This window comes from Gymnodraco acuticeps, unplaced genomic scaffold (assembly GCF_902827175.1).
Source record: "Gymnodraco acuticeps unplaced genomic scaffold, fGymAcu1.1, whole genome shotgun sequence".
Lineage (NCBI taxonomy): Eukaryota > Metazoa > Chordata > Actinopteri > Perciformes > Bathydraconidae > Gymnodraco > Gymnodraco acuticeps.
The window spans coordinates 2,238,579-2,266,228 of NW_022990270.1; the positions used below are offsets into that span (position 1 = coordinate 2,238,579).

General features: G+C 41.7%; 2 protein-coding genes across 5 annotated transcripts; one reads left to right on the top strand and one right to left on the bottom strand.

Annotated features, from left to right (window-relative positions):
• Positions 1-10: 10 nt before the first annotated feature.
• Positions 11-16,627, top strand: pkma (pyruvate kinase M1/2a). Of its 4 annotated transcripts, none has more exons than XM_034220869.1 (11): positions 11-258; positions 6,422-6,606; positions 6,776-6,867; positions 8,901-9,032; positions 10,146-10,332; positions 10,446-10,716; positions 11,323-11,473; positions 11,817-11,969; positions 13,495-13,661; positions 14,927-15,108; positions 15,385-16,627. In XM_034220869.1, the coding sequence occupies exons 2-11, from the start codon at positions 6,450-6,452 to the stop codon at positions 15,489-15,491; spliced, it is 1,599 nt and encodes a 532-aa protein (XP_034076760.1). In that variant the 5' UTR covers positions 11-258; positions 6,422-6,449; the 3' UTR covers positions 15,492-16,627. The 4 variants fall into 4 exon arrangements, with proteins under 4 accessions (XP_034076760.1, XP_034076761.1, XP_034076758.1 ...); XM_034220870.1 differs by having other exon boundaries at positions 112-253; XM_034220867.1 differs by lacking the exon at positions 11-258 and adding an exon at positions 2,385-2,665.
• Positions 16,628-17,682: 1,055 nt separating this feature from the next.
• On the bottom strand, positions 17,683-27,626 carry dhdh.2 (dihydrodiol dehydrogenase, tandem duplicate 2). Its single transcript, XM_034220783.1, has 7 exons — positions 27,464-27,626; positions 20,844-20,955; positions 20,499-20,662; positions 19,836-20,088; positions 19,120-19,244; positions 18,752-18,902; positions 17,683-17,848 (listed from the first exon to the last, which is right to left on the bottom strand). The coding sequence occupies exons 1-7, from the start codon at positions 27,551-27,553 to the stop codon at positions 17,739-17,741; spliced, it is 1,005 nt and encodes a 334-aa protein (XP_034076674.1). The 5' UTR covers positions 27,554-27,626; the 3' UTR covers positions 17,683-17,738.
• Between the last annotated feature and the right edge of the window lie 24 nt (positions 27,627-27,650).

Consider the following 27,650-nt stretch of genomic DNA (forward strand, 5'->3'; position numbering starts at 1 on the left):
TAGTTTCTTTAATTTCCTCGCTTTTCACAAGAGTATTACTAAAAGAGAACATTCATGTGAGCAGTCTATAATCAATGCAATAGGTAAATAAGGGTTAAGAAGTTGCATTGTTATTTAATGTGTCTTCACTCTCTCGGATGGATATGTCTCAGCATCCCTAGAAAGTAGTTCCGCAGAGTGAGGAACGAGGGAGATCACCTTGAGCTTATTTATCAGTGGAAAGGCACATCGTTCCCTGCAGTTGTTCAGCGAGGTAAGGTGGGTATCCTCAACATGAACTGCTAATTGTTCTCTTTAAGTAAACTGATTACTTGTGGGTACATGATATAACTGCTTTTTAAACCTTTTTGTCTTTTATTGTATGTGTACATCCTGCAAGCTGGTAAGTCCGGGCATGTATGAGTCAACCACTCGTGGCTTGTTTGTTTCCACTCTTAACTTATCTACTTTTTAAATTAACATCATGTTCATCAATGCCCAACACGCCTAAATGTGTGTTTTTTATTTGACACCAGCCATTTTTAATCCTGTTCTGCTGGTTAGATATCTTTTGTTTTAACAACGTAGAGATTTGCACTTGGACAGACTGAGGGGATTTGTCCGTGCACTCGGCAGATATTTCTGTTACTACCGCACTACGTTTTTGTAATCTTACTTTATCGCTAAACATTGGTATTACATTTAAAATGATAGAATATAAATGTGATGCGTGCAGTGCATTTTCGCTTCCTGTTGCCTCCTCTTGTGGGTGTGGCCGCTGCGTCTTCTCGGCCTCTGATTGGTCAGTTTCTGTGATGACTACTTGATCAGGAAAATGTGACGCAGGATGAGAACGTGACCTTTAGCGCATCGTGTGCAGAGCATATTACATTAAATATACGTTTTATCCGGTGACACAAATGCACCAGATCTTAATCTTCCCTGCATTAGTTGTGTGTTATCGTCGTACTCATTTAAATGGCGTGGCAGTGAGTTAGTCATTAGAGAGCTTCGTCACAATCATCCTTTGTATACTTCAATATTCCTGTCACACTTCCACAGAAACACCTGAAATACATCTGAAGCTCGTTTTGACTGTTTTAGAAAATGGGAAAACTAGTCCATGATAATGTAGTGCACATTGCCTAAGCAGCTACACTGCAGTAGATTGCTGCAGTGCCGCTACAGATAAAATGACTTATTGACACTCGATACATGAGAAGAAAGGCAGGTCTAACTCTCGTTTTTAGCTTTTAGGTAGCTCCCTAATTGACAGCTTAGTTTAACTGCGCTGCTCATTATAGGCATTAAATAAGGCCTGTTTTTCAGCCTGTTCCACAAAAAAAGAAAGATGATTTGATCAAGGCAAGGCTTCGTTTACTTTTACATTTAAAATTGTGACTACACATCCTTTATCAAATACATAACTACAGCATAAGTAGGATATGCATATGATATGGCCTGCTGTAAAACCACTTGTGCTGTTTTAATACTTGTTTGGTGTATAACTCAATTTTGGAGAAACTGTCATTGCTATGTCCTTCCTGTCCCTGTTGACAAAATGGAGTCTTTATCCCAGGGGAACTTTTAGGTTATAATGTCAAGTGACTAGGAAAAGTGTCTTTCTGTTAACCTAACTGGCTGTTAACTTTTAAGTATTTGCCTATGTGGTCTGGTCTTTAGTCTCCATCATTCTTTAGATATAAACTGCTGAAATAAATAACAATAAATAACTATATACTGTGAAATTGTCATTTAAACTGTGGTTGTTAATATGCTTATACTTGAGTATTACTTTGGTAGGTAATCATTGATTTTCAAAGATGATTGCGCATTTTCGAGTCCTCCAGCTACTGGAGTTAATGGATGGGAAAACTATAATTGTTCAGTTCTATATCGGGTTAAAAGTAACTTAATTTATCGGTTTTTGACCTGGTTTCATGGAAAGGTAGTTTAGTTGCAGCTGATCTGGTGGTCAGTGCAGTAGGCCTTTTGCAGCCCCCTCCCCACCAAAACTGCATGTTTGCTGACTAATGCTATGTGGAGGCATGCGGTGGAAGACTACCAATTATGGGTAAATTCCTTTGCTACTTCAGACACACTTGACTGACTGCACTGAATCTATTTGAGGTAAGGTGCTTGGGTTTAAAAAAAAGCCACATAATTTACCATGTGTATATTAATTGCATTGAACATGCACGGCATTCTATACCATTAAGTAACTTAGATGTACCCTTATCTGCTCTTTGTTTTGGAGTATACAGACCTTGTTTACTGGCCCACATAGTGTAAATACCATAGTACATGCTGAGTGTTAGATTTCTGCATGCTGTGCGTTATTATTAGCCATGAGGCAGTTTTTAGGCCTGGGGGGTTATATGACCTAGGTTAGTGCTGTGGTGTGTCGTGGTAGAAGTCTCATGTACGTCCATTGTATCCGATCATGGCGATTGCTCGGTCACAGAAGGATCTGTCTGTTTCCATTATCCTCATTGAAGGGATTTACTCTTGAGCATCCGAATGTGTCCTGCACGCGCACTGCAGCGGTCGGATCTGCTTGGACTGCAGTTGCAGGGAGGGGTTTTCTCATTGGCATTGGAAGCTGCAACACGCTGGGGTTGTTCTGGAGGTCATTGGCTGTAAGGTGTCTGTTTGTTCCAAGGAGCAACAGTAAGCTCCACTGGGGGTATGTACTGCAACTTTCAAAACGGTGCTTGTTTGAGTGAGTGCGACTGAAAAATGGTCTACTGTATGCGAGCCCACTAGGATAAGCCCGATGTTGCGTCACATCCATAGTAGATGATACTGAATGTCATGTCATCCTGATAGCAATGCTACTACTGCGTGGCTGCTTATGTTTGCGCAGGTGTGATAAGGAAAAAGATAGACAAAGGTGGTGACTGAGAGCATGTTAACACAGTATGTTTCAAAGGTGGAAGGGATTGGAGGGGATTATTAGCAGCCAGATCTAAAATTAGCCCTGCATCTGTGTCAGGGTTACTATGGCTGCTGTTGGCCAACGGTGGCTGCTAACTGGCTGTTCCGGGGTCAAACACTATCCATGTCTTTCAGTCTGCCAATTATGAAATGTTGTACCTCCATAACAACATTACTGCACTTGGTGAAGGATAGTCACTACCTGATTTATTTTATTTTAAATGTTTTATCAGGAGAATGTCACATTCCCTCTGATACTTTAGCTCAGTAATAACATCTCAGCTGAGGATACAGGCAGAGTTTCCTGAGGATGACCTTTCATATACTTGACTAATGAAATTTGACCCCATGAGAGTAATAAAGGACCCTAATTCCATTACATTTTGCCAATTTGTGTTGGGACACACATTTCAAGTCCTGGAAATGTTGAGCTGGGGGGAAATAAGCTAAAGATAAAATAAAACATGACACTTCCTTAATAAGGCTTGCTGTAAATTATGATTTTAAATGGAAATACATTATTCTAAAGCATTCTCGGTTGCTGTAATCACATTATCTTGCAGTGGCAACTGTTCTGAAGTTATTAATCCGAAGTCAGACAATGTAATGACAAATGGATCTTTGCAATGAACTGCCTTAAACCTACTCAACTTTTCCCTAGTACCTCCCCTTTCACTGTTGAAACTTTAACTGCTAGTATTGCATTGTCTTTAGTGTTGGATTAAACTGTGAAGTTGTAATCTCTATTGGTCATGCTGCAATAGCACACCATTTGCAGAAGATACTTTTACAAGATGCCTTCAATTAGCATCACCAGAGAGTTAATGTCTAGTCATTCTTAAAAGGTCATTTGTTTAAAGAGGCCTTCATAAGTCAATATTGCCTCAAATAATGAATCATATGCAACAGGCAGGGTAACAGCATATACTACCAGCTGTAGCCAACAAAGATCGATGTTTTTAATGGAGAAGAACATAAAACACTTAACTCAATATTATCATCGTCAGGTGTAACATGTATATTTGTTTTAATTCTGGCGATTTGCCATTTAAATTCACATTTAGTTAAGACCACTATTCTGTTTCATAAATACATTTATAAAACAGTGGCTGCTAATATGCAGACTCTCTCTGTTTTCCCCTCTGCAGTCTTTTCCTGTGGTTCAGTCCACGAGGTCGTCAGCTCCCAGCCTTGCCCGTGGTTGTGTGTTGCAGTAGTGGGATGTGACTGTGCTCACGTACAGCAGTGTCTGCTGTTACATCATCAGCCAGGAGACCCAGTTAAAGAGCCTGCTGGTATACGGGTCTGCCTGGAATCCCCCACTGTGATGCATTCGATTAGTTTTTCAGAGAGGCTCAATGATCGTGTCTTTAGGCGCAGTTGTACCACCCACAGATTCAGGTTATTTATTTGTTCCCTGTAGATTTGGTTTGCAGATAAAGGACAAGGAATCCATTACGACACACGTTCTAAAACAACAGCGGACAAATGTCCTGCAGCAATAAAAAATGTGCCATCTTCTGTCTGTTTTCCAGCTCTCCTCCCTTTACGCATCAGCCTTTGCAGTTTTTGATTTTCAAGATGGCAAAAATGTTCTTTGTTTTGTAACTGACTTGCGAAATCTATTGCCGAACGGACACCCTTCTGGGTCTAGATTAGCATTTGTTTCCCATGTTTGCACTTCCTGTTAAGTCTCAGAAATTCAGAACAGGTCTAGAGGGGATCCTATAAGGTTCACAGGGTTCTTCTTCCCTTAAAGAGATTTCAGTCACCCTGTTGCTCTGCCAAAGAATCAACCAGTGAGAGTTCTTTGTTGAAGTGCACTTCACTTTATAATTCAAACAAAGGGAACCTGATCTCTCTGCTGGGTGTTTTGTACTCCGTAGTAGTCATTTTATTCTAAAGTAAAATGTACCTAGGGACAATGGTACTTTCTATCAACTACTTTCACATCCTTCTTATATTTAATCTATTTCATGATTGTTTTACATTAAGTTCTACTTGTGTTATCATAATTCTTCTCCATCTTAATTTGTATTTCTCATTAGACCATCTTTTTTAAAATTATTATAAAATACTCTATCCTTGTTTGGGAAATTGCCTTGTACGTCTAAAATTCATGATCGTATATAATATTATGTACTGGATTCTCACAATGTATTTTGTTGATGGGATCTATGGAGTGTGAGAAGAACAGGAGGGGGATAGTGTGCACATCGAATCCCACTTGGGTAGATGTGGATCATTGATAATGCAGTAGAAACATTTAGGTATTCTGCCCACTGAAGTTCCACTCTTAGCTTACGAGTATTAATAGAAGCAAGATGTTGTCCAGAAAGGTTTCACTTAAAGTAAATACAAATAAAACAGTGGCACTTTCTCCCCGCCTCACGAGGATCCAGTACGTGAATCGAACACGTTTCTGCTTGCTATCAAATCACCAGCCTGTCAGTTGGCCTGTTATGTAACCACAACATAACAGGCCGTAGTAGAAGCAACATTCCTCATCAGAGTATTCCTGCTACTCCCCGACTACACCTAGCTTTATTGCTACCTGTTGAGACATGCCCCAACAGGATACGATGTAATATCTCTTCTGGGCTACGGTGTACAGTATTATTCTTGTTCTGGTTGAAAAGCAATGATGAAAGCTTGGCAGGTCAAGCCCTGTAGATGTGCTTCGTGCTGGTGTCGTTGCCATGGGTGACTGAGCAAAAAGTGGGTGGGAACAGCATGTACGATCAGCTATACTGCTCCACTTGCATGATCGTGGCAGCAGTGAGGTGCAATGCAGAAGAATGAACACATCCTTTGGCGATTCATATCCACATTCTTAAATCTGTACACATTCAGAAGATGGGTGTTTCCCTCAGGTGTCATATTCATACGTGTATTCACTGTAGGAGATGATCTTGTGCAAATTAGCTGACAAAAACACTTTAATTTAACAAATTCCAGTGGCAACATTTCATTAGTCTGTATTGTGCTGTTTTGGTGGCTGCAGTAAGTAAAAAAAATAGACATGCTGGAGGTGAATAACAACCATTGTTAGCCCTGTAGTACGTCAGCGAGCAACGTCATTTGATTCCCACTGGGGCATTATCCTTTCACTTTACTATCACAAGGGTAGCTTCAAATCAGGATTAAGTCAGTGTGTTGAGAAGGAAAGTCAGCGGGGGGGATCCGGTGCCATTACTTTCTGGCCAGGGTGACCTCGGTGGGAATTAAATCCCTCACCCGAGATCTCTCAATCCACTGAGTTATACTAGAGTTGACCACAGTGAAGTTGTGCTTGCTACCAGCCAACTGTTGTTTCTCTCAGTCATGGAACACAATTCAACCAGCAATGGTTTAAAAGTACATTTTAAAAGTAATATTCTGTTTTTAACTTGTAACTTTTGGAAGGATTTCAGTATTCCTGACCTGGTCCAACCAAAGAAAGCAGTTGAAGATAACGGTCTCCTTTTTATATATTAACTATTTTCTCAAATGTTCTTTTCGGCAGGACTTCTAAGTTTGCACCAGTGAACACCATGCCTCAATCAAAGAACGTAGACCTGGGCTCTGCCTTCATCCAGACGCAGCAGCTCAACGCTGCCATGGCCGACACCTTCCTGGAACACATGTGCCTGCTGGACATCGACTCCGAGCCCACCACCGCTCGCAACACTGGCATCATCTGCACCATCGGTTAGTGAACATGTATGGTGGCTATCAGGGCTGCAACATGACGGCTTAATAGTAGCATTTATTTTCAGGAATAGTTTATTACTGTTATTAGGTTAATTATAAGGTTTTAAAAGTTATGAGGTTGAGTGTTATCTAACCTTAATTGTTTCTCTTCGATATCTGCCTGCAGGGCCAGCCTCCCGCTCTGTGAGTATGCTGCAGGAGATGATCAAGTCTGGCATGAACATTGCTCGCCTGAACTTCTCCCATGGCACACATGAGGTGGGTCTTTACACATTGTTAAAAGTCACGTATAAACAGTGCTGATAATTTCCACCCAGGTGTAACTTTGCATTAAAAAGCATGGTGCCGGTCAACAACGTCATTTATTTTTTATCATCCGAATCAGCTTGGCACCCTAAGAAAGATTAGGTCAGCAAGCATGCATGAACTATAGTAGTGCTAACTTGCATTAGATTACAGTCTGGGTTTACTAACTAGGTCATCTCAAAGTGTCACAAAATGGCACATGCTCTTAGTATTTAGACTGTATTGGATATATTGGAGGACAGATGTATAAAGAGGCTGATGCAAGCTGCTACTCTCACTTGAAAGCATCCAGTGGAATGATCTGTGCACAATAAGTTCTGAGCCGAATTTGAAGTTAAAATGTTGAAGCAAAAGTCCAACATGTATAATATAAACACACAACCCCAGAAGTGGAAATGTCTGTGGAGACAGAATGGCTGCTTGCCACCAGTTTATGTAAAAGGCCTTTTTAATCGGGCCGTCAGTCCAGGTGAGCTGAACTTACTGACTCTGACCTCCACACTCCTGCAGGGAGAATCCTGTGTAAATGGTCATTATGTTAATCAACAGATAATGCAATCTGAAAATAGAATCATCCACATACGATAAGTGAGGCTGTTTGACATTTGAACGTTTTCATAGTGTCAATTTAATCAGTTGTCATTTAACATTATCTTTAGATGATCTTGTAGATTAAGAATCTGCAAGATGCAATAATTCATTTTTAGCTCTTCAATTAAAAAATGTAAGTTTCCTGCAGTAGAATCCTTTTTAGAAGGTGTTTTATTCCTCCTGAAAACAAAGTATGGCAAGTATCTGAGTTCAGTAAAATCAAAGGTTAGTGAAATAAATCAGAGCTTTGTTGGCTTTGGGTGCTATGCATATGTCAACTGTGTGTGTGTGTGTGTGTGTGTGTGTGTGTGTGTGTGTGTGTGTGTGTGTGTGTGTGTGTGGCAAAGAAGGAAGTGCACATGATGCAAGTCACATTATTCTCAGTACCAGTATTGCTGATATAGAATGACATGGGAACTACTGTAGCTGCACGTTAACTGTTGTTTCACTTTCGTTAGAAAATGAAGTAAACTGTCTTGACCCTGACCTACACTCATGCAGACAGTCAGCTGATCCTGATTCACATTGGTCTTAAAACATTACCCTGCATTCATCTCTAGCACAAACGCTTTGTGGCATTTCAAATCCTGTAGCCTCAGACTGTGTGTGAGAATAAATGTCAATTGCAGCTATAAGTGTTTTGGCAACTGCGTTAACTTAAGATCTAACTTTGGATAATTATAATTTTTGTATTTCTTTAATTGTAGTTGGTGAGACCATCCAGGTTTATTTTAGTGGCAGTGAGTGTAGCATTAGCTCAATGTGTTGCCAGCATGGAAGGCAGCCAATGTGATTACCTGCCACTTAAGTTATTACTGAAAGCTCTGGTTACACCGGTGGGCATTTTAAGCCATGAAGGAGAGGCTGTCTTTAAAGTCAGACAATGCGCTACATAATCATTAGCCTGTACTAAAGGGACAAGATGGCTGCAGCAGTAATGTGACAGAACTGGCTTACTATAAAGTTCTCTTGAGTTCACACTTGAGGCAAAACACATTTCAATCAAGGGCTCAATCAAAGACATTCAATATCCTGAACCTAAGATCTCTTGGTTATTGTGCAACAAGAGTCCTCAGTGAAACATAACATGTCAGTTTGGGTGGTATAAAAAGGACCGTATGACCCCGTAGTGATGCTCACAGTATGACTCATGTTTGACTGTACGAGTTGTCGGACACCTTATCTTTCAGTTTCCCTGGCCTGATTTTTATATCTGGTGTATAAAACGTATTCAATCAATCTTGACATGTTTTAATTTCATTGTTTGTGATAGGATAAGAAAATGGATTAGAGGTGATAGGTGTGATCACAATAAATCACTGTGCTGTTCATTAGCTTGCTTATTGTTTCTCTGGAGATATTTTAACATGTTATACTTGTCTTCCTTTCTGTAGTACCATGCACAGACCATTAAGAACATTCGTGAGGCATGTGGGAGCTTCGAGCCTGGCAGCATCCAATACAGGCCCATTGGCATCGCCCTGGACACCAAGGGCCCAGAGATCAGGACCGGCCTCATCAAGGGAGTGAGTATTGTTGTAGTCCCTTTTTTAAAGGTCACCTATTATGCAAAATCCAATTTCCCCTGTTTTTATACATACCGTGTTTTCTGGACTACAAGTCGCACCTGAGTATAAGTCGCTCTTGTCAAAAAACGTGTTAAGAGAAAAAAATACATATATAAGTCGCTTCGGTGTATAAGTCGCTTTTATCCACTGAAGTCTTCGTCCTCTGTGTCGCTGTGAAGGTCTCACTATCACCGAGCTAGCTTTCCATCCAGTTAAACACTTTCAAAGAAACCCCGGCACAGAGGTCAGCTTTACTGAAGTTTAATGAATTGGTGAAACTGTACAGACATACACACTGCCCGACTGACGAGCTGAATATACAAAATAATCCACTGCAGTCAGCATGTCGTTGTGTCCCTGGGCAAGACACTTCACCCCAAATTGCTTCTGTGGGGATTGCCCACAGTATTGTAAGTCGCTTTGGAGAAAAGCGTCTAACATGTCATGTATATTGTGCCATCTATTGGCCGGAGTTTGAACGCAGTCAGACAAAATTCAATATATAAGTCGCTTCAGAGTATAAGTCGCAGGAACAGCCAGAGAGGTAAAAGAACGCGACTTATAGTCCGGAAGATACGGTAAACATGTGTCCCCTCTGTGTAAAGAGATTCTGAAATGTTCAGGAACAAAGATTCGCTCACTTTTTGTCCTGATCCATTTATATAAAAACCTGCCACTTTATGATGTCATAACATTTTTGGCTTGTGTAACCATTAGCCAATCACCACCAAGGTAACTCCCCCCCACCTTATCACCTGAATCTCCTCCTAGAGCCCCATTGAGTTCTTTTTAACCAAATGTCTCTCAGAGGGGCGTGGGGAGGGGCTCCTTATTTTCATCTAAAGTAACAGACAGAGAATCAGCACTTTTGAAACAGGGCTGAAACAGAGGGGATTATGGGTAATGCTGCAATGATCTGTTTGGTGTGTATATATCTGAGACTTATAATAAATTAAGTAAAAACAGTGTAATAGGGGACCTTTTTTAAATGGCTTTTTTAGCTGTTCACAATGATGGCATTCAGCATGAAAACAAACAGAAATTAAGTTATGACTGTTAATGATTTGACAGAGTGGCGAAGCTGAGGTGGAGCTGAAAAAGGGCAACATGCTCAAGATAACCCTGGACGATACTTACGCAGACAACTGCAGCGAAGAAGTCCTGTGGCTCGACTACAAGAACATCACCAATGTGGTGAATATCGGCAGCAGGATCTACATTGACGACGGACTCGTATCCCTGCAGGTCAAGGAGATTGGTGAGTGAAGCGCTGTCGAACATTAATAAAATCACTTCTGGTCTATTAGAAAACACTACCAATTAACGAGGTAGAAAAGTCTTCAGCCCGTTAATATGTTCTTGTGTCTCCAGGTTCTGATTTCCTCATGTGCGAGATTGAGAACGGCGGCACCATTGGAAGCAAGAAGGGCGTGAACCTGCCCGGTGCTGCTGTGGATCTGCCGGCTGTTTCAGAGAAGGACATCCAGGACCTGCAGTTCGGTTTGGAGCACGGAGTCGACATGGTGTTCGCGTCCTTCATCCGCAAAGCAGCAGATGTGGAGGCTGTCAGAGCCGTGCTGGGAGAGAAAGGCAAAGACATTAAGATCATCAGCAAGCTGGAGAACCACGAGGGTGTCCGCAGGTGTGTGTGTGTGTGTGTGGATGAAGAATTATATGTAGATCTTTCATGTAAATCCTGGTTAGAGTTCATTTATCGTATTTATGGATTTTTGTACATTTCGGTATTTAAATTATTCAGGGTTCCTACGGTCATTAAAAACCTGGAAAAGTCATAGAAATTCAAAATGCAAATTCCAGGCCCTGGAAAAGTTATGGAAAACAATATTTTTCCCAAAGTCATGGAAATGTAACCAAGTTGCATCAAATATAATTTATATTTTATCTAATCGCCGAAATAGTAATACTATAACGATAATAAATACTGTATAGTAATGAAACGTAAAATGGCATTTAACTTGACGAGGTATTTTGCTGTTGAGAGATTTTTACAATCACGCCCTCTAGTCTACGGTGGCTTTAGTCTGGGAGCTAGTAAGCATACTATTTGTTTTAGATAGGCACAACATGTTTCATATGCAGACCTTATTTTCCAGCTTACCATGTTAAAATAAAAATGTTTCAGTGTTACCGCTGAGTCATTTCTTTGGTCATGGAAAATGAGGTTAAGGTCATGGAAAAGTCATTGGTGAAAAAGTGTATGAACCCTGATTTATTGTTTCCTGTGCAGATTTGATGAGATCATGGACGCCAGCGATGGCATCATGGTTGCCCGTGGTGACCTGGGAATTGAAATCCCAACAGAAAAGGTCTTCCTGGCCCAGAAGATGATGATCGGTCGCTGCAACAGAGCTGGCAAGCCAATCACATGTGCAACTCAGGTTAGAGCAAAGCACAGTACACCACTTTCTCTACAGCTGATTCATTAAAGTGTCTGTTTGTCTTCTGTCCGTGTGGGATGTTGTTTGCCCTGGTGTTAAGCAGTATCCACATTGTTACTCTACCTATTTTTCTATAAAGTGAAGATTTGTTTACCTACTTTGGATACATGCTCTGATAGAATAAATGTATGCTGTTGAAAAAACCCAATCAACAAAGTAAAAAAAGCTGCTTAGACATCTGAATATCTGCAGGCGTGTTAACCTAAAGGAGGGCAGACTCGGTTTAATCTTTAGAGATGGAACTTGAGCATTGGCTGATAAAAGGCTGTTTCTTCCCACTCAGATGTTGGAGAGCATGATCAAGAAGCCCCGGCCCACCCGCGCTGAGGGCAGCGACGTAGCCAACGCCGTGTTGGACGGAGCCGACTGCATCATGCTCAGCGGAGAGACCGCCAAGGGAGACTACCCTCTGGAGGCGGTACAGACACAGCACAAGGTGAGTTCATCTATACTCGATACACATATTCGAATATCTTATCAAAATCTAAGCATAAAGAATTTTTTATTTTTTTTTAAATAGATATTATTGATTGGAGAAATTTAAGGGGAGGATCTTGCATGATTTTCATTTTCAACTAAGCATGCTAACAATTGGAAGCTGCTCTTTCTTGTTTCTGTTCTCCTGAACACATCAATGACTTTTGGTTTTCTGACGCAGCACCTTTTTATATTTTCCTCTTGGCTCAACATCTGCTATAAAAGCTGTCAGCAGGATTGTTAGGCCAACCGGAAATGACTTGTTTATGTTTCCATCCACTTGTTTCCAGTGAATCTGTTCACCTGCTTTATGGTAGGCTAATGAAAACTCAGTGGAGGAACAATCATCTTTTTAATCAGTTTAATAATAATGAAATTGAGATTTCAAATAGATGGCACATCCTTCTTTATCTTCCAAATGATAGGAAGTAGTGTATTTATTAAGGAGCAATTGTGTTTGTCTGTATTTTAGAAACATCTTTGATTCATTCATGATTGACTAATTATTGATCATTACCAATGCTGAAAATATTATGCTTAAAATGTGTTATGTTCAGTCAGGGACAGACATTAGTAGAACATTGAAACTCTCTCATGAATAAGGTCTTGATGAATTCTTACATTAGAATCACTGGATAATGCACTTAATGCCCATCCCCTGGTCTGTACACTCTGCTGTGCGCTGCTATGCAGGAGTGACTCAGCATTACTGCCCCTTGCCTTTGAGCTTGCTGCCCTAAGCTGAATTTGTATCTGGTTCTTAAAAATCCAAAGGAAACCAGCGACTTTCACTGACCCAAAACCGTGCTTTTAGTAGTGAGACTCGTGTTTTGTTTCCTCACGTTGACTTAACGTCTTCTTAGCCCTTTCATCGGGCATCATCTTCTTCTCTTACTTTAATGCTTCTGAAGCTTTTCTTGTTCCTTCTTCCTGTACTTCTTTTAACCATTTCTTGACACTATTGTGCAGTTTAGTGCATTTTCACGCAAACTCTTTTTTCTCCTCCCAGTTGATTTAAGATTAGATTATTTTTATAGTTTTAATTTAATCAAATGTATTTTGGGGTTTTATTTGATTAAGCTAATCTTGGTCCATATTATCCCTAACCATATTTTTCTTAAGGATAAAAATTAATTTGTTTTACTTTATCCCATCAGGACAGTTCACATAACTCCAGATTAGCATGGGTTGTATTACATTATGTTTATTAACCAAATGTTAAGTGTTGTGTTTTTCTGGATATGTTTTAACGTTGATGTTTCCCCCCCGCTAAACTACACCCTAACTCTTCTATGTAATGTCCTTCCTGTCCTCTCCTTCCGTCTCCTTTTGTTTGTACTTTAACTTGTTCTTGTTGTATGTCTCTAACATTGTCCTTCTCTGTTTCCCATTTATTTTCTCCACCGATTTCCTTAATTTCCCCTCTGCCTGTGCGTGTTGTGGGAATGCCTCTGCTTGATGCATCTTGCCCTCACGTGTGCCAGATTGCTCGTGAAGCCGAGGCGGCCATGTTCCACCGGCAGGTGTTCGAGGACCTGCGTCGCTCCACGCCGCCCTGCACAGACCCCGCAGAGGCTATTGCTATCGGCGCTGTCGAGGCCTCTTTTAAGAGCTTAGCCTCTGCCATGATTGTGCTCACTGGCTCTGGAAGGTAGGCAGGTCCCACAGGTGGAGGACAGTGATGGCGTAGTTAAGGATTCAGAGAGGGAGTGTAGGGCCGGACAGGGACTGATTCAGGAAGTAACTATTAGAGACTGGCAAACGCCTAAACTAAAAAGTTGTATTGATTTTTTTATTTGATAGGAAAAGTGTTCCCTCAAAACACACTATCATTAAGCTAAAAATGAACCTTGTTAACCAGGAGTCTAGCAGCGCATTTGCCAGTCTCTCGTAGTGGTGTGAATGACTCTGCGTGAGGCAGTGTGGGTGATTGAGAGTAACCCCCCCCACCCCACCCTCCCCCATGGTCCCTCTGGGCTCAGATAGCACGAGAGGCCGAGGCGGCCACCTTCCACAGACGGCTGTTTGAGGAGCTGAGGAGAAGCTCCAAGCTGACCAGAGACCCGTCTGAGGCTGTGGCCGTCGGCGCCGTTGAGTCCTCCTTCAAATGCTGCGCTAGCGCCCTGATAGTCCTCACCAAGACCGGGAGGTAAGACAGACGAGAAGGGTAGAGGTGGAAGGATCCTCCTGAAGGTAAAGTGTCGCCAACGCTACTCCTAATTCTTCCTCGAACACCTAATTTGCTCTTACAGATCCCCCTCCTTTGATTTTGTGTGTGTGTCAGAAGTGCGCTGTGTGTGGCGAGATGAGATAGCAACAGATTTAATTTGTAGTTGTCATTAGCACAGTCCAAATGGCCATTATTAAACCACTGACTGATCGATTACTTGCATTAATCATCAGACCTGTAAAATGGGGTTTCTTGGCAAAGGCATTTTCTTCAGTGTTTCAAATTTCATGGAGTGGACGAAGGCCCATTAGTTGACTAATTCACAAGATGGAGGTCAGACCTACTCACCAAAAACCCAGCATAAAGATGGTCTGCTGAAGTCTAAATTAACCAGAGTATCTGAAATAACCTGTTGTGTGTAATGTGCAGATTTTAATCTTACTGAATTGCTTTAATTAATTTGGATGGAGTTCATTTACATGTTAGGTTAACGGCTTATGCATTACTGAAGTTATATTCAATACAATATTTATCTTAAAATTGTACCGTTGAATGTTTATCTAAATCGTCTATACTAAATATGTTGACTCTGCAATTATAATTCAGCTTCTTACTGACAGTAACTGCATTTTGTGTAAGAATGGCTTTTTTCAATAATTGTTATAGTCATACCTTTGCAGTCATTAGTTTAAAAGAAAATACTCAACATGTGAGGAAATCGTTTAAACCTGTTTCTGTGTGTGCAGGTCCGCCCACCTGATCTCCAGGTACAGGCCCCGCGCCCCCATCATCGCTGTGACCCGTAACGCTCAGACGGCTCGCCAGGCTCACCTGTACCGCGGCATCTTCCCCGTCCTCTACACCAACCCCTCCCACGACGTGTGGGCCGAGGACGTCGACTTGCGCGTCAACTTTGCCATGGATATGGGTTAGTGTCTTCGTTTCCTTTTTTAACTTGGGTTTTTCTTTTATTAGTTTCATCTCTTCGTCAGACCAAATTTGAGCTGTATATTTGTTTTTATCTCCACATTAAGTCACAAAGCCTTCTGATGTTTGCTCCCTGATTATTACCCATCGTGTCTCCTCATTAAAAGTGTATTTTAGTATTTAACAGTGCAGAACAACAAGTGTAGATTTGAGACAATAATGTAACATTCTCTCAGGATAACACAATGTATTTCAATGTTTGATGCTTTGTTTCCAGGTAAGGCCCGAGGCTTCTTCAAAGAGGGAGACGTTGTCATCGTGCTGACCGGCTGGCGTCCAGGCTCCGGTTACACCAACACCATGCGTGTGGTTCTGGTGGCCTGAACAGTCTCCATCCACCTTCATTTATGTTTCATAGCGCTCCACCCTGCACTCCAGCTCACAGCCCCCCCACAGTGCAACAGCCGGGCTCATAGACTCAAACCCTGAACAACTAATAATGTAGGCAATGATGCAATTAGAATTAGAGTACAGCCTTCATGGCTAAAGAGCTGTTTTGGGTGGAGTTTTGATTCGTACACTTTATGTCTCCATTCCTTTCATATCTCTAAATCAAAACCAGTCCGCAGGGCCTCAGATTTAAACACCTTGACCAGAAACTGCTGTATTTATTCACTCAAACACTTATTATTTAAGGTGAATCAGTCTTAGAGTGAATGCTTCCTGGTCTGTGTGCATGTGCATACTACCTCCTGTTTAGGTGGAGTTGGGGGGGATCTTTTAAAAAGGGCAACTTGAGGACTGTAACGGTGTACTGATACAACTCCTCTGCCGATATAACGAACAAACTTGTTACATCCTAAATCAAAGGGCTCCACCTCTCCACCCAAACAGATCCTCGTGTAGTGCTGTCAGTTTGAAGTGCCCTCTCCAGCTATCACTGTACTTGTGACACGTGTTGCACTCCTTATATAGTGCCCTCTCCAGCTATCACTGTACTTGTGACACGTGTTGCACTCCTTATATACTCCAGACAATGTTACATTCAATGTTATACTTAACTTCTGTAAATTGTAGTTTTGTTTTGGGACATCCAATACTACTTATATTTTGTCAAACTCAACAGAAATGTTAGTGTTGGATGTTCAGAGTTGTTGGAGCTCGTTACTGTATTTGTGACATAAAAGCCTTTACCGTTAATTGAATTTGGAGCATATTTATTTTGAATCTCGTGTGGTTTATAAAAGAGCACTTTTAGGGTATTTCCAAAGGGGACCTGATGAAGGGATGACACCCAGTCCCTCTCGACTCCAGTGGGTGAGGGGTCGCCCCCCTCTGCTTGTCTTGCTCCTTTTTATGTTGGTGAGCCACTGTAGCTGTCTTTGTGTCTAACATGCTTTTGATTGTAACGCTAGAGTGTCTGAACTAACTAAATGTAAAGAGGTATTATAACGTTTAGCTGGTGTACTGAGCTTAAAGACTGGATTTCCATCAATAAAAGAGATGAACACTTACCTTAACTCTGCCTGATGTTTTGTTTGACAATGAATAATCATGGGTGGTTCTACATAATCTTTAGGGAAGGGTCCCGGATAGTCTAAACATAGTAATCGTCCAAAACACCCACTAAAGTGGTCTCAAAAAGCTAAATCGCCTGCTAATGGGTGCAGGGTTTCATTAAAAATAATTGCTTTCTGCAAGAATGAATCTGCATGGAGTTAAAATACATGTATTAAGGTTAATTTCTTATACTATACTCATATTCAACAAGGTTCAATTCAAAACCTTTATTTATACAGATAAAACCCATTGAGATCATAGACCTTTTACAATGGTGACCTGCTTCAATTAGTTCCAAACATTAATACAAACATGACAGAAAACAAAGGACATTATGATACTACAGTTTGTATACTAGTAGCATTTACAGACACCAATATTTTCTGATTGTATAGCGTCTATCCTAGCTTTAAAAACATGAAATGGAATCAAACTGCTTAGCTTCCATTCCTTTTGTAGACTGTTCCATGCTAGCGGCGCTGCGCATCTAAAAGCTGTATTTCCTAATACAGTCCTAGCAGTTGGCACATGTAATACAACCACAGCTTTAGATCTCAGGCAGTAGCCATTTACAATACGCTGTGAGATCAGGGAACAGATGTAAGACGGAAGTTTCCCTAACATTGCTTTATAAATAAAAAGATACCAGTGATTTAGCCGCCGTACAGTAAGTGAAAGCAACCCTGCCCTTGTATACATTATTTCAAGCTTTGACTCGTGTCTGAATAATCTATACTCAACATTTAAAGGGTTACGGTAAAGAAATGTGGGCGGCTGTGGCTAAGTTGATAGAGTGCTGGACTTCGAATCGGGGTAGCAAGTTCGAGTCCCACTGCATGTCGTTGTGTCCCCCAAAATGCTCTTGTGGAGATTGCCCACGGTACTGAATGTAAGTCGCTTTGGATAAAAGCGTCAAGAGACATCTAATGTAAAATGTGGATATTCCAAACCCATAAAGTTATCTCAAAAGTTAAGCTCCTTACTGATATTTTATGAATGCACAATCCAGTCAAAACATAAATAACCATTTATTCAACAAGGTCAATATATCCAGATTCACGTTTTGAGCATTTACTTGCTGTCCTGGCTGTACACGACCCCCACCTGCCTGCGAATCTCATCCTCCAACTCAGCCAGCAGCAGAGAGTCAGCATGGGAGACTACTGCACTCTCCTTCAGCCCTACATGGGAAATGTCACACTGTAAGAACATGTTTAGACTGAATCATACATGCATACAGTATGGGAATATAGTGAAAGCTCTTTAAGATTCCAGTGTTTCTGATGCCACCTTGTGTTGAAAGTATGAACAACAAGTCTAGAAACATGCCTGAACTGAGGTTATAAGAGTTGGGAATATAATTTACTTCAGTGACAACGACAGGTCTCGTTCTCTCCTGCAATAACAGATGTATGAGTCACTTTTCATTTTAATTGAGTTAATTAATATAATTTTTCAGTGCAATTTATAGATAAGTCCTACCAAAGGAAAGGACTTAGCAAAGGTTTAGTTTTTGTTAGCACCCGGTATAATGTCTCAAATATCTAGCATGGTTGGAGACCTCACAAAAGATATCTTGATTCTTTTTTGATATATATTAGTTTTAGTCCTATTTAATTATCACACATGTGAGAACATTGACCTGAGCTGAATAGCTTTGATTACTGGCATTTTAAATACTGTAATATTTAAAATCCTTTTCCTATTGTTTAATTTTACAAGAGAGGACTGCATAAGAAAAACATTAGGGATTAATCATGAACACACTGCATAGCGACGTCTCCTGGAATGTATGGTCCATTCAATTTAAGTGGTTGAAGGTTGCAAGAGTTGACGAAAAAAGAATTGAGTCACCTTTTTTCAGTAGTTATATATTATAGCTAAAGAACAAAAGAAAAATATATAATTTAGACTGCTTATTTTTCATCTAATCTTCTGATTTGACAGATATTCCTTAACTGAGCTTTCAGAAATCACAGATGAATATACACCTAATTGTGATTTTTTTCTTTTTCTGGTTAATACGTAAATTAATTATTGTTGTAATGTAAATACAATCTAAAATATGCTGAAACTCCCAGTACCTTTGAGCAAACACTGCCGGACCTCCTCTGCCTCGTAACGCATCCCTGTACTGTTGAGGAAGTTGAGGGGCAGATAAGGCTCTGGCACTGGGTACTGGGTCTCCTTCCCATTCACCTCTAATGACGTGGGGCACCACATGTGGTCAGGGATCTAGAGAGCATGCAACAGAATATGTTCACAACAATAACATCAGACAATGACATATACAGTATAATATGTGAAGAGAAACTACATTTAACTCCCCTCCTACACTGCTTCACACTTGCCCTTGTTCACATTTCAAACTTGAAAATAGTATATACAAATAGGATCTAACATTCAGGCTATTTTAATTTGATTTGACTATGTGACCCTGCTGATGACCTACCCTGATGTTTCCCTTTGTGCCCGCAATAATGGCGTCATTGGGCAGCTTGACACCTGAGGAGCAGGAGAACACGGCCATCCTGTTTCTGGAGAACTTCAGAGTGACAACCACAGTCTCATCCACTCCTGCAATAACATACAGATGAGGTCATGCACAGGAACACTTTACTTACACAAGAAATGACTGAAACATGCTAAACTGATTTGCCGCTAATCACATCAAAAATACAAGAATATAGCGGTGTCGTTGTTTAAAAGAGTGCAGTGTCTGCCATGTGTCCTCTGCAAATAAATTGTTGAGTTTGTTTATTACACTGTGCTTTATATTGAAGAGTAAAACAGTGTATAAGAATGTAGGGCAAGACTAGATACCTGGACTATAAAAGCCTAACTTTTATTGTGCCAGTTGAGGTGAAGTCTTATCGCACAGCAACACTCCCTTGGTTAAAGATTATCAATCCACATAAAATATGAATTGTACTTTGTACAAACAGTTAGCAGGCTGCAAACTTTTCATTTTGTTTTCTTATCAGGAGCTGCAAATGGCTTAGGTTATGGATAACAATGTTAACCTGTGTGTGATGTTTTTAAAGCGAAGAGAAAGCCGCAATGACTTCTTCATTACTTCAGACTCATATGAGCTATGTTCCCAACTTGTTATTGAAGTTACACAGCTTCAGAAAGGACATCTGTGACACCCTTTTCTCTTTGAATCACCTGTCTCCAGACAGACCCCCATGGCCTGGATGCTCTCCGGCTTCTCTCCGTTGAACACCATGCATATGAACTGCAGGCAGTAGATGCCGATGTCTAGAATTGCTCCTCCGCCCAGCTCCTTCTGACCCGACCTCGGCACGTGCGATAACGGCACGCCAAACTCCGACCTCACCATCTTCACCTCTCCCACCTCCCCCTGGTCCACCAGCCGCCTGATCTCCACTGAGGCTGGGAAGAATCTGGTCCATACAGCCTGGGGGCGGGGCAGGAGGCACACAGTCACAGTTTAGTGCTAGCTTTGTGTAATCTTATTTAGTAGTTGACTTACATTAGAACGTTTTAATGTTAAGTTTGATTTTGCATGTGAAAAGTGGAGGAGACTACGGTGGCCGTCAGCAGGTGCAAACGCGGAACACCGGCCAAAAACGCACACATGAGCAGGAAACACCTGCAAATAATGAAATGAAAAACAAACAAACCCTGAAAACAAGAACAACAAAAAAACGCTACAAACCCAAAAACAAAACATACCGGAAGTGCTCCAGGCCTCTAGGGGGCGCGTTACGTGGAACGCGTTTGCACCTGACGGCCACCGTAGGAGACAGACTAAAGCTATTGCAAATTGTATATACATGTATTTGTTTGGACTGACTCCATCCTTACCTCCATGAGAAAGACATCATTCCTCTTGGCAGAGGACAGGATCTCCTTCACCTCCTTGGTGTTCATGGCCAGCGGCTTCTCACACAGCACGTTCTTCTTGGCATTTGTGAAGAGGAGGCAAGTGCTCAGATGGTAGGGGTGGATAACTCCAATGTACACAACATCTGCATTCACAAAAAGACACAAACCAGAGATCATGCTGTGATGTTTTTCAATGTCAACATATATATTACAGTATATATATAACCCACAGGAAATCAAGACAGTTGTGGTTCAAACTGAATACAAGAGTAGTAAAAGTGCCATCAAACAATCTGATGTGACCCAGGTCTGAAAGAAACTAACCTATGTCTGGATCTCTGGCCAGCTCCTCATAGCTGCCGTAAACTCGGGAGATGCTGTGCTTTGTGGCAAACTGCTGTGCATCCTCTAATTTACGAGCTGCCACAGCCACAACCTGTAAATCCAGTTTATAATATTATTCACCACAACAAGGTAATCCTGTTCCACCGTAATGAAAAGCCCCCAGAAATAAAATGTGCTTGCAGAAACATGATAACATGTGAACTTATTATTTTCATATTCAATGTTCTGTGTAAACTCAATAACTTAATGTTTCTCTTGCTAAAACTGTGCATTTCTCAGTGTTTGGAGGCAGCTTTACTTTACAATAGTAACCCATTTATAGTCAGTTTAAAGATTCAATAAATATAGTCTTTATAGCAAAATGTTGTTTTTAAGTGGTACGCAGCTATTTCATATTTTGCATTAATGTTTTCATTGTCGGGTACTGTAATTACTCGGTTATAGAGTCAAAATAAAATGTGACCATTTAGTTAGTGTGTATAATATACTTTACGGTAAAAAACAAAGTGTTAAAAAATGCTGCAGACTGTCATTTGAAATGTCTATAATAAACTCTTTAAAGCTGCATGTTGCACATCATCAACACTGGATTAGGACTTTACTTTAACCATAGACTGTGGGCGCATTCACACCAGCCTTTATAGTCCGGTTGAATTGAACCCTGGTGCGTTTAGCCACTTCTCTGGTGCGTACCAGACCACAGTTTGTTACATTGTTTCATTTTCAGAAGGTTCGGTTTGCGTTCACACTGGCAAAACTCAAACGGACTACAAACTTTAAACACAAACTGTGCACGGAAATGCTGTTCAACCATTGGTCAGACATTAAGGGGGTAAAAACGCAAATCCCGACAATTTCTACCGGAGCCTCCGCCATGGAGCATCGGCACTTTCGGCAGGTTATTCTCAAACTGCTATTAATCTGGAGATCAACAGACACTAGCGGCCCGCGCATATGAATATATAATCAGACAACGTCCGTTAAAAAACATTATAACCAGTGCTTGAATTGGAATGAAAAAGGTGCCAGTACTCTAAAATCAGCAACTTTTTCAAGTCAATTTTATATATACAGCCCACAAACAAGAATTTGGCTACTATAATGCTGGTGGGTTTGTCTCTTTACTACTGTATATTTTAGAAAGGTTCACTGTACTTAACATTTTTTATGATAGGCAGCGGATATGGCTAAAGCTCAGTAAGGTCAATATTAACTGAAAATATAGCAATCAAAGTCTAGATCTTCTGCTGAAGACACATGAAGCAGAGACCTTTCAGGTGAGAGCCCCTCTGGTGGTGTTCAACATTAATGACAAGGAAACAAAGCTCTGGTCAGAAGCATTTTTTATAAAAAGCTTTAACAAAATTAAGTATTTCTGTACATTTTGAATGCAATCTAACTTTCCAACTCAGAAAACGAAAAACGAAAAAGTGCCAAAAGTCTTCTCACATGGCTGAGCTGCTTTGCAATATACTTCACCACTGAAGAATACAAATATGTATAAAGTAAACTATGATGCACTCTAACTTTCCAACTCAGAAAAATGATAAAGAGCATGAACAAAGAACATGTAAAAACAAATGCAAAATTTGCACAATCTAAAATGAGAAACTGTAACTGCAAGTAACAAAGTCTGAGCCATGGTAAAGAGTTACATTGAACACCAAGCTGATCAGATAACTCCCTGGTTGGTCTGAAGTCCTTCTATCTCCAGGATCTGTACAAATCGGCACATTATGCCAAAAGTCTTCTCACTGGGTGAGCTGCTTTGCAATATACTTCACATTGTTAGAAAAGGCTCCAGAAGGCCTTGGGGACATCAGTATCAGGGGCTGGAGCTGGACAGGCTCTTTCATCAGCACTTCTCCTTCCCTTTGCCAGCCAGGACCTCACATACTGTTCCGGATTGAACTGTCCTAGTGATGGTCCATTACATTTAATGAAAACCAGGCTGGACAGTCGGCTGACAGAGAGAGCATTCCTTTTTGCAGTAAGGATATCGTTCATGCAGCTGAATGCCCGCTCACACTCACTAGTGGAGACAGCGATGGTTCGGACTGCTTTCAGTAGAGGCTCCATGGCAGCAGGTGTACGGGATGCCCTGGTTTCCTTGTATTCGCGAAAGCCCTGAACAGTCTCTCTTCTGTCCACTTTCAGCACTTCGCACAAACGTAGCACCTCTACGTCCCCATACTGTACGTCTAACTCCTCTTCAGGCCAACTTCCAGGATGGATAACTTTCATGTCCTGGATTAGCTGATTGTCCCGGGCCTCCCGGCCATGTAATGGGATTTCTCTTGTGCTGACATGAGAGGAGGTTGTGGAAGTCATTCTGTGTCTCAGATTCTCTACCATACTGTGGAAAAACTGACCTGCATGAATCTGTACAAGCCTGCCATTCTCACGCAGGGCAACACCCTTGAAGGACTTCTCAGCTAGAGCTGTATGAACTGTAGTCATGTGTGGGCCAGGCATGGTGACCATGGATTCAAAAACTCGTATTTCTCGAGTTAAGAGCCTATCTGCTGTAGGCAGTGTCATCTCTCTTTTTTGGAGTTGCCGAGAGAGGTCGCTGAGCTCTGTGAGCGCATCGTACATCAGTCCCAGATTGCTGACAAACGTTGCAGATGTGAGCACATCATCCAGGCCCTTGTACTTTGCTCTGTCTCTGGAATCCCTGCTCGTGTCGTTTGCAGCATTTGTGAAGTGATCATGAAGCACTCGTAGTTTTCCCAGACTGCTCTGACGCTCCTTTCACTTGAAGCCACCCAGCGGATGGACAAAACACGCCCTATCACCAGGAGACGCTGTCCGACTGCTTGCGCACACTGCACTAACTGCCTCTGATTTTTGGGGGAGGCATGGAACAAGGAATAGAGTTTGTCAAAAAAGATCTGGAAATGATTGAGCCCTGAGACCTCCTTGACCACATCCCCAACTGCCAGCTCTAGACGATGATTGGAGCAGTGCCACACAAACAGGCTTGGGAATTTACTATACAACTGGGTAGCAACGCCTGTTCTCTTCCCTAGCATGACTGAAGCCCCATCACATGCAAAAGAAACGAAACACTGACCTAAAAAGTCCTCGTTAAAATCTCTTCCAAGACACTCCATTAACGCCTTTGTGATGTCATCAGCCGTTGTTCCATCCAACTCGATCAGCTCCCAAAAAAACGTTTCGGGCTCAGCATCAGCTAATGCTGAGCGTAGACACACAACAAGCACCGTTTTACCACTAATAGTGGTAGATTCATCGACCAAAACACAGAGTTTTCTTTGGTTTTCTGTAATGTCTTTTGCCATTTTTTTCTTCAGCTCATGAGCTATGTCGTCGATGATTTCTCCACAGGTTTTATTGGAGTGCAAAACCCTGCCTACGTTCAGCCCATTCAGTTTCTGTACATTCAAATCAATTGGCATGTCTGTGAATGGCCGGCTATGTTTGCCAATTTTATATGCCGTTCGAAAAACTCTGATAGTGGTGTCTAATTCAGATTTATGCATAGACTGCACTTGATGTTGAATAGTTTCACGTGAAGCAGATGTAAGGATGTCAGCAGCTTTTACATGGGCTTGTGATTCTTTATGTTCTTTGATTTTTTTTCTCAGGCTAGCTTGTTGTTTGCCCTTGTCAACACCGAAATGAGACACTGCACACTCACCCCATTCAGTTGACAGTTTCAGTCCTTGTCCAGTGTGTATTCCCAAAGATTTGACATCTCTGCATATCCGACATCCTAGCTTCTTATCTTTAAGAAGGAGCCATGCATTGGTCTTGCAAAAATATTGCACCTGGTCCGTTGTCCAGCAGTCAGGTGCATCGCTTTGCCCGGTGTTGGTGGTGGCAGTTGCGCCAGCAGCAGCTAACGTTAGAGGCTCTGGAGGAGGCGGCGGAGCTAGTGCTAATGCTAATGCACTAGAACTTGGAGCAGGAGGATCAACCAAAGAAAGCTCCCCATCAGACACAATTTCCAACACAGGCACAGCATTCTCTGTATTTGAAGTTTCTTCCGGCGACAACCGCTGTCTTTTTGCACTTTTATTAATCCACAGAAATGCTAATTTGTGACGTGACTTGCTTTCCTTCTCTCGGGGGCGTGCCTGCTCTGTTCTATCACTCTACATAGCCACCCACTGGGTGGGAGTTGCACTGCATAAACACAACACACGTGCATCTAGGTATGTAAATTGTAAAGCATTAAAACATGGTTTTACTAACAGTTTTCAGTATGTTGTTACTTCGGCATTATTATTATTATTATTATTATTATTTTGAAACGTGTATTACTATTAAATCACGGTCAAATAGGTTAATTTTGACATAGTCGTTTCCACCACAGTATTTACATGGAGAAGATAAGCCCCGCCCCCTCTCCAGCACGTTCTGTTTGAATGACGGGAGTAAACAGCTGACAGCCGCTGTGAAACTCCAGCGGTTAGAGCGATGAGAATGTCCGTTTGGCACCTCATGACGCATCTACTGAGTACCGGGCGGCTGTATATATATATATGGATGTATAATAAGAACGGCGGGAGAGTGTTGAGTACTGGCACGGTGCATGAGTACCGGAGTACCGCCAGCATGCCGGTACTGAGCAAGAAGTGCCGGTACTCCATGGGTCAGAACCAGAAGTGCCGGTACTGCGTACCGGTGAGTACCGGCCCAATTCCAGCACTGATTATAACACATATAATGAGAGACGTTCTGCAGTAAGGAGGGGCGTTTCACCGACGACAGGTGTTCTTACTTTTATGCTTGTATGTAGTTGACGGAGAATTTTTACTTTACACGACACTGTTCAACACTTCATTCTGCTTCACTCTTTAACCAAACAACCGCGGATGTCTTCAAGACATTGTCTTGAAAGACTCTTTCGCTAAAGATTTAGATGAAGACATCCGCGTTCTTGTGACACATAAATACTACGCTTCCTCTGTTTTGGTGCGGACTGCGTTCACACCAGCAATGAACCGCTCCAGAGTTCGCAAGCAAGCGCTCCGAGACCACCTATTTTAGCGGACCAGAGTCCGGTTGTTTAGTTCACTTAAGAGGTCTCGGATTGTGTTCACACCGACCCAAATGAACCGCACCACGCGGCTAAACGCACCAGGGTTCGATTCAACCGGACTATACAATACAAGCAGGGCCGCCCCTCCCTACAGGCCAATCACGCAGGCTGCATGGGGCCCCGCCTTGCGCAGGGGGCCCCGCCCAGAGGGCCTCAGCTGCTGTGCGCAGTTCTCCGCTCAGTTCTCCGCGCACCACCCGCGAGAGTCAGAGTGCGGCACACGCCGCTGTATGGACGGGCCGTGAGAGGTGACAAGAGGAGCACGTTTGTAACCCGACACCGTTGCAATGAATCGACATCTGACCAATCACGGCTTTGATACGGCCACTAGTGCAGGTGAAGAGATGTCGGTGAAAAGACAGTTTCAGTCCGGCGCAAAAAACAAAACATGAAGAAACTAGCGCATCACTCGAAGGTGGGTTATTGTATGTACAACTTACGAATGTTGTATAAGTCAAATTGCCAATTGCCATCTTAAAACATCAGCTGCAATTCACGACATGAAGAAGGCAGTCTCTGCATAGCATATAGGCTAATGGAGATACAGTTATTTCCAGCATTCTTTATTTACCATTCATTCAAGTATGTTATGCCTTTTATCTGCTAATGTACAGGAGGAAGAGAGATACAATGTCTGTCTACTTGGCTTACATAACAGTTAAAGTTGACAGCCTAAAAAACATGGAGCATTTTTTCCCCTTTTATTCATTTTTATGTCAATTTGCACATTTCATGGTGATGCTCAGCCTCTCCCCTTAACTCCTAACAGTCATCATCATGTCAACCACAACACAGAGAAATACTGATAGAAATGTGTGTGTAGTTGTTGATACATTGCTGACAGAGGGAACTAGAATACAGATTTAAGAAATATCAGTTTTTGAGCATGTCATAAGCATGTTTTGTCTTGACTATACAACTATATTATAATAAAACAATATAGTATTTTTATTATTGAATTGATTATGATTATTAGTAGAAGTAGTTTATTTGCATTAATTATGTTTTTATCTTTTTGAGGCTAGTATTTGGCAGGAAATGCAAAATTCACCTGTAAACCCATACTGAACGACATGCATGCACATTTACCATTTACCTCACTGTATAAAAAAGTAACCGTTGATAATAATAATAAACAGGAATTATATTTGCAAAGTAGCCTACTTTGTTTCCAAAAAAAAAAGTTCACTCCTGTCGGTTGGGGGGGGGGGGGCCTCATCTCACAATGTCGCTTGGGGCCCCAAGTTGGCCAGGGGCGGCCCTGTATACAAGGCAGGTGTGAACGCACCCAAGGTTCAAGGTTCTTTATTGTCAAACTAACATAGCTACAGAGTAATTATGTCGGTGAAAATCTTATGTCACAGGCTTCTCCAACAGTGCAACACAATAATACAGATAAGCAGACAATATTAAAATATACTATATTAAAAGTAATACAAAAAGAAAAATTGTTTTAGGTTTTTTGAGTAGACTAGTCGAGACGTGTTGCAAACTAAAGATGTAAATGTGTGTGCGCTTCTGCTGGTACCTGGTGGTCTTCATGAGGAAGGGTCTTCAGAGCCACAGTGAAGTCATGACTGATCTTCCCCGCGCTGCAGATTCCCCACCTGGTTGCCATGTTGGACGAGTAGAATGTTCCTGCATGCACCCGGACCGGGACAGTGCAAGACACGACACGCCCACCGACACTACGGTGGCTGAGAGACATTTATGGG

What these genes read in the sequence shown, in the direction of transcription:
- dhdh.2 (XM_034220783.1), bottom strand. Translation starts at nt 27,553, where the DNA reads ATGGCAACCAGGTGGGGAATCTGCAGCGCGGGGAAGATCAGTCATGAC. An exon ending in GGCCAGAGATCCAGACATAG is followed by an intron (nt 20,663 to 20,843) that starts GTTAGTTTCTTT and finishes TTGTGAATGCAG; the next exon opens with ATGTTGTGTACATTGGAGTT. An exon ending in GGGGGTCTGTCTGGAGACAG is followed by an intron (nt 19,245 to 19,835) that starts GTGATTCAAAGA and finishes ATGTTATTGCAG; the next exon opens with GAGTGGATGAGACTGTGGTT.
- pkma (XM_034220867.1), top strand. Translation starts at nt 2,400, where the DNA reads ATGTACGTCCATTGTATCCGATCATGGCGATTGCTCGGTCACAGAAGG. An exon ending in TCTCCCATGGCACACATGAG is followed by an intron (nt 6,868 to 8,900) that starts GTGGGTCTTTAC and finishes TCCTTTCTGTAG; the next exon opens with TACCATGCACAGACCATTAA. An exon ending in GTGCTCACTGGCTCTGGAAG is followed by an intron (nt 13,662 to 14,926) that starts GTAGGCAGGTCC and finishes CTGTGTGTGCAG; the next exon opens with GTCCGCCCACCTGATCTCCA.